This window comes from Equus przewalskii, chromosome 6 (genome assembly GCF_037783145.1).
Source record: "Equus przewalskii isolate Varuska chromosome 6, EquPr2, whole genome shotgun sequence".
Taxonomy (NCBI): Eukaryota; Metazoa; Chordata; class Mammalia; order Perissodactyla; family Equidae; genus Equus; species Equus przewalskii.
This window is the reverse complement of record NC_091836.1, coordinates 5,034,005-5,045,921: the sequence shown is the minus strand read 5'-3', so window position 1 is coordinate 5,045,921 and position 11,917 is coordinate 5,034,005. Positions and strand designations below refer to the sequence as shown.

Below are 11,917 nucleotides of genomic sequence, written 5' to 3'. Positions count from 1 at the left end.
GTTATACAGCAGAAAGGAGAACAGAGGGCTAAATTTGAATTCTGAAGGAAACAGAATGCAGCACAGAAAGACAAGGAACTAGAAAACATGAAAGATAAGTTAGATATTGAGAAGAAGACGAGAGACATTCAAGGAAAAGGAGAAATAAAATACAACAAAAACAAGTGAGTCATGAGGGTACAGCTGAGAGTTAAAGGATCTATGAATTTCTCAGGAGGTGAGAAACTATATCCACTTCAGACAACGTGGACTGGTGGTGAAACAGAAGTAGAGAACGTAACTCTCACCCAAATAGAGGAGATACAGTGGAATATGGAAAACAAGAATAAATCAATAAATTTTAAAGGGAAATAAAGTAATAAAAATTGTGGAAAAAAATAGAAGGAAAAATATACATAGTGGGAGCAAAACAAGTATATAAATAGTTACAACAAATGGATATGGAATAATTCTCCAGCTAAATACAGATTGTCAAAGTAGATGGGATAATAACAAATTTAGCTTTATCTGTTTACAATACTTGTGAAAACTAAAAAATAGGGAAAATTAGAAACTCAAACTGGAACAGAAGATATAAAGATATGCTAGGCAAATACCAATAAAAAATCAACCCAGAGTTGCTATAATAATATGAAATAAAATAGATGAAGATAAAACATATCATTAAGAATATAGTGGTTAATTCACAATGGTATAAAATTTCAATTGACCATGAAAATATAGTCATTGGTGTCTTACACATTATATCACATTAAGATAATACAGCCTCAACTAGGAAAGGAAGGAGCAGAAGGAAGAGAAGGAAAAGGAGGAGAAGAAGAAGAAAAAGAAGGAGGAAGTGGAGGAGAAGGAAGCAGAGGAAGAGGAGAAGTAGGAAAAAATCTATCATCATAGTGAAGATTTTCAACTTTCCTCTCAGATAAACAATAGCATACCTAATAATAGCATATTTGAAAAACAAATTAGCACATCTGATTTATTGGACACATATAGAACCCTATACCCAACGAGTGAAGCATACCTATTCTTCTCGAGCACACAGGGAGCATTAACAAGCAGTGATCATGAACTAGGGTACTAATCCATCCGCAAATAATAGAACACACGAAATAAGTGCGATAAAATAAAATCTATTTTTTTCTTGATGGAATTATGGATCCCAGGCAATAGAAATGCAAAGCATTTTCTTTGGCCTCGGAGATTATTTGTGTATAGAAAGTCTGTAGAAAAGATGAAGAGAATAAGGGCTTTCAGGAATAGGTACGGTTAAAGGTGCTACTTATTAATATTGATAATATTGTTATATTTTTAAAATAAGAAATGGATGATAAACTTTTTAAACTTTACAGTGCTCTGTCTCTTAGATTCCTAAGTGTTTCCGGTCCCTTCAGTCTTTCATGCTTCTTCCAAATGTTCCTGCCTTTTGATGATTCCTCCTTCATTGGAAGGCTGATGTTCACCTTAGTTTCCTGGGTTTTGACGGTGGCAGATACACAAGGTTAATGGGGCAGAAGTTTAGGGAATTTGATTGCCAGCCTTGTGTTGCACCATTCTCAACCCCCAGATCTCATGCTTCTTGGCTTGTCCTGTACTATTCACTCGGAATTACTCCTCCTCCTCAGGGCTATCTTCAATCTCATGTTAATATTGTTGCTCTTCCATGAAGGATTTAATGATGTGTTCATATGAGCAAGCATTTTGGCTCCTGAGCCAAAGAACCATTTACAAAACCCTCTCTTAATGGGATCTGCTTTTCCATTCATTGTACTTTCCTTTGTAAACTTAACAACTTTCCTTCGTGAATGTGGAATTCAGTAAGGACTTTTCACAACTGAAGTTGTGTTATTTTCTTTAGTTATGAATTCTGAGTCTTCAGGAGAGCAAACTGTTGCCACAGACATTTGAGTTGCCTGGGAGCTCATGTGTAATGAAGTCATTTTATTGCATTTGAAGATCATCATGCTTTGAGTCTTTTCTCTGAGGATCCCTATCCCTCTATGCAGGTTTCAGCAGAAGAACTACCAGTACGTCCTGGCCTTCATTTTTGCCATTGAGGAAATCAAGAGAAACCCCCATCTTTTACCCAATATATCTCTGGGATTTGATCTCTATAATGTGGTGCACAGTGAACACAGGGCATTGGAGAGTTCCCTCATTTGGCTCTCAGGGCTGGACAGGGACATCCCTAATTACACCTGTAGGAGAGAGAGCAAGTCTGTAGCAGTGCTTACAGGAACCACATGGGCAATTTCTGCCCAGATTGGAACACTGCTGGCACTCTAAAAATTTCCACAGGTAAGGCTATGAGGGATGGGGAGAGATGAAACCATGTTTCCTTTGGTCCATTCTCAGGTGCCTAAAAAAGACGAATGGATGAGACTGGGTTTGTGCATCTCTCAATGGATATGATCTCAAAGGAGAAGTGTACAGAGCCCTGGTGGGGTATGACTTTCCTTTGTTCGGGGTAGAGAGGAGAATGAGGGGGAAGGAGACAAAGCAATTTCCTGGAACTCTGATCTCATTTTCTAGAAAACTCTCAGGGAGTGGGAAATGATTAGAAAATGAAATGAGCAAATGTCTCCTTCTACCACTTCCAGGTATTTCTGAATACCCTTCAGGACTGAGAGTGTGCTTTTTGCCAATCCTCTTCCTCACATTGCTTCCAATTTTCTTTTCCCTTTAGCTTACCTATGGCCCTTTTGAGCCTATCCTGAATGATGGTGACCAGTTTCCATCTCTTTATCAGATGGCCCCGAGGGACACATCTCTGGCCCTTGGCATGGTCTCTTTGCTGCTTCATTTCAGGTGGACCTGGGTGGGGATAGTCATCTCAGAAGACAAGAAAGGTGTTGAGTTCCTCTCAGATTTGAGAAGAGAGATGGACAGGAGTGGAATCTGTGCAGCCTTTGTGGAAATGATCCCTGTCACTGAAATGTCACCTTTCTCAAGGACCTGGCCATATCATTTAGAAATAAAGGACATATCAGCAAATGTGGTTATCATCTATAGTGATGCTGACACTCTAACAAGCTCGACTTTTTCTCGATGGGATGATTTAGTGATATGGAAAGTCTGGGTCATGACATCACAGTGGGATTTCATCACCAATGAGAGAACTTTTATCCTTGACTCATTCCACGGGACTCTCAGTTTTTCACACCACCATGGTGAGATCCCTGGTTTTGAAAATTTTATCCAGACAGTTAACCCTTCCAAATATCCAGAAGATATTTACCTTGCTAAGTTGTGGTTCCTCTTTTTTCCTTGCATGATTTCTGAGTCTGACTGTAAAACACTGGAGAATTGTCCACCCAATGCCTCCTTGGGATGGTTGCCTTGGCAGCTTTTCGACATGACCATGATCGAATGGAGTTACAACGTGTACAATGCTGTGTATGCTGTGGCCTGGACCCTTCATGAGATGCTTCTTCAACGAGCAGAAATGCAGCCAATGGGAAGTGGAGAAGGGCTGGTGTTTTCTCCCTGGCAGGTAATGTCTCTTCCATTTAATAGCATGTCCTGTCATAAATGTGACTTTCTTATGGAGTTCCACGGAGCACAAACCAAGTAGTAAGGATTCTTTCCCTAAGAACACAAGAGTTTCTGTACTTGTTTCCCTCTCTAGGAGGTAAATCTAGTCCTGGGTAGTCATGCTGATCAAGAAGAAGTTTCCAGGGACAAGGAGGAAGTGAGATATGAGTCAATATCAATGCTGTGGGTTACAAAGTATCTCACCATCCTGCCTGCCTGATGTTTTCAATAGGGAATGTCCAGCCTTTTCCCATGAAGCTCCTCAGTGACAACAGGAAGAGAACTTGTCATTTGAGTGCCCATATGGAGCTGCACATTATAACTCATACTTTACTTAAATGATCTCATTTAATTCTGTGACCACATTAGGTATTGTCAAGGTCATTTTGCAGACTGATGTTCCAGGAAAATTCAGTGAGTTAATGAGTGTGGCTAGATTTGACTCTGCACTTGAGATTTGTCTGAATCCCATGGCCACTCGTTGTCTTGGTCTGCTTGTCTTTGAGCACTTTCTCTTGAAACTAATTGATATTTTAGAAACATTATGATATTTTAGTTCTCCATATGCTTTCATTTGTTCTGCTTCATTGGATACTGTAATAAAATTACCTTATAAAGCATGGATTACAGACAATGAAAGGCTTTCCCCAATTCCGATGTTTATGTCTGTAACACCAGGGCACACTTCATCACAGGATGATGCATCTCTTTTAGCTGCACCCTTTTCTGAGGAACGTACAATTTAACAATTCTGCTGGGGACTCAGTGAATTTGGCTGAAGAAGGAAAATCAGATGCAGAGTATGCCATTCTCAACTTTTGGAATTTTCCAGAAGGTCTTGGACTTAAGGTGAAAGTAGGAGAGTATTCCCCACGTGCTCCACGTGGTCAAGAATTGTCTTTATCTGAGGAGCTGATCAAGTGAGCCACCGGAATTACTGAGGTGGGTTAAACCCAATTGCAATGACTTACACTACACATAAATAGCCAAAATCTCATTGTGGGGGGTTTTGTGCCCCCTTAGATTTTCATAAAGGGCCACTTATGGGAATTTAACAACTCTCTTCCAACTTAAGTAATTTTCTCTTTTACCAGTTATTCAAAGTGGAGGCAAGACCTTCCACCGGCAGAAAGATTGCAAGTTGAAGGCTCCGAAGGTCATTAGTGGTTTTGAGGAATAAAGTTTTTTAAAAATTAAGGTATTTGCATTATGTTTATAAAGATAATGTTATTTCACACTTATCAGACTACTGTATGGTGTAAACATGACTTCTGTATGCACTGGGAAATCAAAAAATTTGTGTGACTCATTTTATTGCAATATTCGCTTTACTGCGGTGATCTGGAACTGAACCCACAATCCCTCTGAGGTATATGTTTATTTTATATCATACAATAAACGTGACATCCAACCAACGAATTGCTTTTAGATATCTCAAGATCAAATGTGTTAAATGCCCAATATTCTAAAACACTGTAGTTATTGGAAAATTAGGTAAAAGTCACAGCCGTTACCAACAGGTATCTGATCTTCTCCAGACTCCACACTCTGTATGCAGTGAGAGTTGTAGTCCTGGATTCAGGAAGACCCCTCAGAAAGGAAAGGCGACCTGCTGTTTTGATTGCACCCCCTGCCCAGAGAATGAGATTTCCAATGAGACAGGTGAGCGTGTGCCTTACAGAGGCGTTGTCCACCTCTCTTTTTTTTGGGAAATGACAGATTTGTCCTGGGCTAACATCTGTTGCCCATCTTCCTCTTTTTATAATCTCCCCCAAACCCCAGTACATAGTTGTATGTCCTGGTTGTAAGTCGTTCTCGTTCTTGTTAGTGAGCCACCAGCACACCATGGCAACTGACAGACAGGTGGTGTGGTTCTGTGACGAGGAAGCCAGCCAGGGCTGCCAAAGTGGTGAGTGCCATACTTTAACCCACAAGGCAATGAGGGCTGGCACTCCGCCTCTCCTTTATATCTGCCATTCCCCTAAAGAAATGGAAAAGTTATGGATGAAGACAGCAGAGTCAAAATGCTTCCTTCCTTCATTTAGTAATTTAGCTTTTATAGCCAATAATGCTTCCACCCAAAATGATATACTCTCTCTGCCTTGACCTAGCTTTCTTGACTCATGTTAAAACCATTGAAAGCATTACCATCCCAAGGAAACCCTTTTTGACCTTCCACAGTAACCTAGGTTAAATCTGTCATGGAATCTAACACACGGTATTGTAAGTCCTTACTTTTCATCTTTTTTAAAGCTACGCTTAGATCACATTGAAGAAATCCACATTTTTCCAGTGTCCAGTGCTGTTCTTGGCACAGAACAGGAGCTCAGAAAGGTTGTGTTTGATTTAAGAAGTATTTCCGTGGTGTATAATGTGCTTGTGGTACAGCTTTCCCTCAGTGAGTGCATCTTGGTCCCTGATCTCCTAGAGTTCATAGGTGAGTAGGGGAGACAACATTCAGTGATGTGAACCCAAGGTGTTGACATAGGGCTGTGATATAGGTATGCAGAGACTGCTGGGATGAAATAGTGATAGTATCTGCCTTTTTTGAGGGGAGGGGGTATCTTGGACTTCTTCATAGAGGCAGTAACATTAGAATTGCATCAGACTAATGAAGAGGGAATAAATTCTTTGTAGCATGGTTAGAAATGGCAAAAATTGGCAAATTAGCACCGTGTTTAATATTCAGGGGAGCTGAGAAAAGGTTCAGTGTGATGAGAACACAGAAAATGTGGTTTCGGGAGTTGGGACATGAAGTTGAAGAGGGACAGAAAATCAATATTGAAAATTTTTGATACCATAATTAACATCTTGGAATTAGTCACATTTATGATATTAAATGGTGCAATCCTGGAATGCCCTGAATGGTGGCATTTTCTATTTTTATTTTTGTGAATGGTATGAAGCTTAATTTGATAGCATACTTTGTATGATTTCAATTTTTTTTGAGGAAGATTAGCCCTGAGCTAACATCTGCTGTCAATCCTCTTTTTTTCCTGAGGAATACTGGCCCTGAGCTAACATCCGTGCCCATCTTCCTCTACTTTATATGTGGGACGCCTACTACAGCATGGCTTGCCAAGTGGTGCATAGGTCTGCACCCAGGATCTGAACCGGCGAACCCTGGGCCACCAAAGCGAAGAACGTGAGCTTAACCATTGTGCCACCAGGCTGGCCCCTGATTTCAGTTTTTTTTGAAATGTACTGAGATTGATGATATAGTCTGGCGTATAGTCAATTTGGGTAAAGCTTCCATGTGCACATTTGGCACATAGTAATTTTGGGAATATGTTCCATATGCACATATAAAAATCACTCCATCCACTAACTTCAATTCCTACATGCTTGGAGATTAATAAATACACTTGTAAACAACACATGACTAAAGAATAAACTACAATGGAAATTAGGACCTATTTACTCCTTATCAAAACTTATGGGGTGGAGTTAAAACTATCCTTAGAGAGAAATGTATAATCCTAGATTATACATATTTATATATTTCTGTGTATATTTAAATGAATAAAGGCTGAAGTTCTAAGCATTCATCACAAGCTAGAAAAAGAGCAGAAAATTAAACACAAAGAGAATAAAAGATAGAAAATGATAAGTATCAGAGGAAGACAATAAAATCAAAGACAAACATAGGATAAATAAAGCTAAATTAGATTCTAATAAATGGCAAATAAACTCAGTAAACTCCTAGTACTAATGATCAAAAAAAGGAGAAAATTTTGCAAGAAAAAAGAATTCCAAGGCTGTGCAGATCATACGGAAAATTTTTGACATGAAGAAAACTTAACATCATGTGGATACCATGAAAATTTAGATGAAATTCACAAATTCCCAGGAAAGTAAAAGTTACCAAACTGTCTCAAGAAAAAATGGAAAATCTGAATAGTGTCATATCTATTAGAGAAATTGAGACCATAGTTTAAAACATTCCTACAAAATGTTATTATGGGCTATTTATTTGGTACAAACCTGGTGAATCCAACCAAATTTTCAAGAAAGAAATAATACACATTTACTCAAACTCCTCCAGAGAGTAGAAAAAACAGAAAACTTTTGAACTCTCTTGGTGAGACTACCTTAACTTTAGTACCAAAATCTAAAACAAAATTACAGGAAAGGAAATTACAGGCCACTCCTTTTCTTGAATTAAATTCATGTATCCTAAAAAAAGATCAAATCAACATTCCAAATATAGCTATATTTTATAAGAAGGACATACCATGACCAAATTAGGTTCACACAATGTAATTTAGTACACTAGCCTCTAAAAGAGGAGAAATACTAGTCTCATTAACCGTAAAGAATTAGTAAAATTAAACACCCAATCCTGTTTTAAAACAAACAACAAAAACAATGCTTACTAAATCAGGAGCAGAAGGGAATTCTCTTAATCCCATAAAAAAGCATTTATAGAATAAAAATCTATGGTGCAGTGTTGAAAGCAAGAATGAGATAAAAAACGTTCAATATTACTGCTTTTACTAGACATTACACTGGAGGTCTTGCCTGATGCAAAATTGGCAGGAAGAGAAATGAATAATTTACTTCAAAGGAAGAAATAAAATTGAAGTTACTTCAGACAATATCGTGGTATAAGTATAAAATCCATATAAATTAATGTATTAACTGAGTTTAGTGGTGGCTGAAAACAAGGTTAATATACAAACAAATTTTTGTGTCCATCTACCAGTCATAAGGCATTCAAAATTTAAATTTTAAAAGATGACGTTTACAACAGCTGAAAAGTATGAAATACCTAGAAATAAATCTAATGAAAGTTTCAAAAGACTTCCGCCCATAAATTTATAGAAGAGCATTTAGAAAAATAACAGAAGACTGAAGGAAGTGCAGAGATAAACCACGTGAGTGACTGAACAGACCCAATATCGTACAGACGTCAGAGCCGTCCAGATTAATCTACAGCTTCCATGATGTTGCAATCAAAATTCTCACCTGTTTTGTGGAAATTGCAATTTATAAAATTCTTATGGAAATGATAAAAGAAAAATATAGATAAGACAATCTTGAAGACAAAGAATAGGGTGGGAAGACTTAGTCTACCCGATATCAGGTATTATAGCATCTCAGTATTAGTTTAATCTAAGGATACAAAGGAAATCAACGGAACCGAAAGGCAAGTGCAGGTGCAAGGTGGTCTTGTAGGCACTCACGTATGGACGTCTGATCTACAACAAGGAAACGCTGAGGAGAAGTGGGAAAATGAAAGACTTTTCCATAAACCATGTTGCATAAATTGGCTGGCTGCGTGGAGAAGACAATGACTCTCCACCCTAAAGGATGACTCTTCACACCATCCACAGAAATCGTTATCAGTCAGATTGTAGATCTAAATCTGAAAAGTGAGAGATTTTAAAGGAACATATAGAGGAAGGAGTGATGCCTCTATAGAAAGAAAAAGCGTGCATTGATACCTGCAGGGGTGAGTAGCCGTGGAACAGTGTGAGAGCCACATGAAGATTGGAGAATCTTAAAAATCAGAGCAGAGGCAGTACAGGTAGGCAAGACCAAAGTCATAGAGTCTCTTTTTAGTCTTTCTAAGAGTTTGTGGGATTTTTTTCAGTGGAGGACAAATATGAACGCATTTACATGTAGAAATATCACTTCTGATGCTGGATTTTATGGCAGGGAACCAAAGTAGAAAGTTCTTGTGATAACACAGACGAGAAGTGACTAGAATCTTAACAAAAGTAGTGGAAATGAAAACAAGATGAAATATGCTGGAGGTCATATTAGATGGCAGAAAGTGTGTCATTTTGAGACTCCCTAGGAATGAGGTCTATGACTTGGTCATCTCTATTTCCCTAGAAGGTAACGTGTTATCTGATTCCTGGTGGTTTTCCAATAATTGCTTGCTCATTGAATGAGGGAAACCAGGTCACAGCTTATAGGGGTACAACTGAGTGAGACAGGGACATCTTTTGGCTTTCTTCTGCGAAAAAACTGCTTTCATTAATATGCAAGATAAATACTGAAAAAAAAATAGCTCTCTTTTTTAACTTCGTAAAAAAGATGGTCAGTATTAATTGGGAATAATTTTCTGCAGAGCATTCTTTTATTTAGTGTATAGAGCAACTAAAGAGGGCAATTTAGCTAAACATGTCCAATGCCTTCTTTGGGGGTCTGTGAATAATAGAGAATGACTGAACCAGGGCTGATGACACTTTGCATTTCTCCCCAGACATGGATCAGTGTGTCAGGTGTCCGGATTATCAGTATGCCAACAGGCAGCGAGATCGCTGCCTCCAAAAAGCTGTGACCTTTCTGGCTTATGAAGACCCCTTGGGGATGGCCCTGGCCTGCACAGCTCTCTCTTTCTCTGGCCTCACAGCTGTGGTCCTGGGGGTCTTTGTGAAGCACCTAGACACTCACATATTCAAGGCCAATAATCGGACTCTCAGCTACACCCTGCTCGTCTCCCTCACCCTGTGCTTCCTCTGCTCCTTACTCTTCATTGGCCGTCCCAACACAGCCACCTGCATTCTTCAACAAATCGCATTTGGAGTTGTTTCTACTGTGGCTGTTTCTGCCGTCTTGGCCAAAACTCTTACTGTGCTTGTGGCTCCAAGGTCACTGCTCCAGGGAGAAGGATGAGGCAGTGGTTGGTGTCAGGGGCACCTAACTTCATCATTCCTGTCTGCTCCTTTATCCAACTGAGTCTCCGTGGAGTCTGGCTGGGGACCTCTCCTCCCTTCATTGACATAGATGCGCACTCTGAACAAGGCCACGTCATCATCGTGTGAATCAAGGGCTCGGTCACCGCCTTCTGCTGTGTCCTGGGATACCTGGGCTCCTTGGCCCTGGGCAGCTTCTCCTTGGCTTACCTGGCCCGCAACCTGCCTGACACCTTCAATGGAGCCAAGTTCCTGATGTTCAGCATGCTGGTGTTCTGCAGTGTCTGGGTCCCCTTCCTCCCCGTCTACCACAGCACCAAGGGCAAGGTCACGGTGGCCGTGGAGATCTTCTCCATCTTGGCCTCCAGTGCAGGGCTGTTAGGCTGCATCTTTGTTCCCAAGTGCTACATTATCTTCCTAAGGCCAGAGAGAAACACATCAAATGTGTTAAGGAATAAGATATGTTCAGGGAGAAAATAATCAAAATGTAATTTATTTTCATAAGCCACAAGAATTTGCATACACCTGAAAAATAATCTATCACATAGTTGCAGGCAGACTTTAAGTACCAACTAAATGTACCTTACATCTCCAATTAATTTATTGCTTTATTTTTCTTTTGGCTTTGGACAATGATCCTTGGGCATTCAAATGCACAAATATACAACTATGAATATTACGTCAGATTAATTCTTGTCGAAAATGATGTGTGACAGATTGCAAAAATGGCCACACATTGTCCTCTCCCTCTATTCGTGTGTTTTGGTTGTACCCCCTCATGTTGACTCTGAGTGGACTTGGCCTTGTGTCTTGCTTTGGCCAATGGGACATTAACAAACGACATAAGCAAAGGCTTTGAAACCTCACACACGTTGTTGGTACTTCCCCTTCTCCAGCTGCTCTTGAGAAACATGTGACCATCAATATGTGAACGAGTCTAGACAGATTGCACATCTCCATCACTCCGGGTGACTTGCACTCAACAATCAGATATGTGAGGAAGGCCATCCTACACCATCCAATACCAGCTGAGCCACCAATAGGTCTGGATCAAAAGAACTGCCCAGCTAACCCACAGAATTTAGAAACTGGAAACTATTTCTTCCTCCTTAAAATTAAACCCTGTCAATAACAGAGACTGTACTGCACATGTGTCCGACAGGAATGCACAGCCCTGGTATGACCCTGTAATCAAGAATCTTCAGAAGTGTTACCACTAGAGCCCTTTACAAGGCCAGAAGTCCTTCAATAAGGAAAATCTGGCTTCCAGCAGCCTAAGTAGCTTGATTACCATTTACGGACTGATTCAAGACTAGCCAGTCAGCTTACATGGGCCCAGCTGCAGCTCAGTAGTCCCCAACTCCTTAAGTTTTTCCCCAAACTTGTATCAGAGAGACAGATTTGAGAGCCTTGTCTCCTGTCTCCTTGCCACTTGACCTCACAATAAAACTCTTTCTTTTCTAAAAGTCGGAGCCATAGTATTGGCTTCTATGCACATCAGGCAGTGAGTCCTTGCTTGGTAACACTGGGCACAATGTAATAAAAGAAACACAGAAGATGGAGAATGCTTAGGATACATTTTATGTATTAAACATTCATCAGCCAATAACATTATTTAATCCATAATGTTTTATTCATATCTTACTACGTTTTTTCCATTGGATTTTCTTGCCTCGACTGGTGTTTTAGGATGCTTGGTCCAGGGGTAGTTCAGAGAAAACTCAAGGTAGAATTCTGTC

The 11,917-nt window shown here is 39.7% G+C and overlaps 1 protein-coding gene across 1 annotated transcript; it reads left to right on the top strand.

Annotated features, from left to right (window-relative positions):
- The first annotated feature begins 2,731 nt into the window (after window positions 1-2,731).
- On the top strand, window positions 2,732-10,658 carry LOC103541767 (vomeronasal type-2 receptor 116-like). Its single transcript, XM_070624629.1, is given in 5 exon segments — window positions 2,732-3,490; window positions 4,246-4,473; window positions 5,070-5,193; window positions 9,746-10,126; window positions 10,129-10,658. Coding segments are annotated over 5 exon segments (2,007 nt in total). The 5' UTR covers window positions 2,732-2,746.
- Window positions 10,659-11,917: the final 1,259 nt, after the last annotated feature.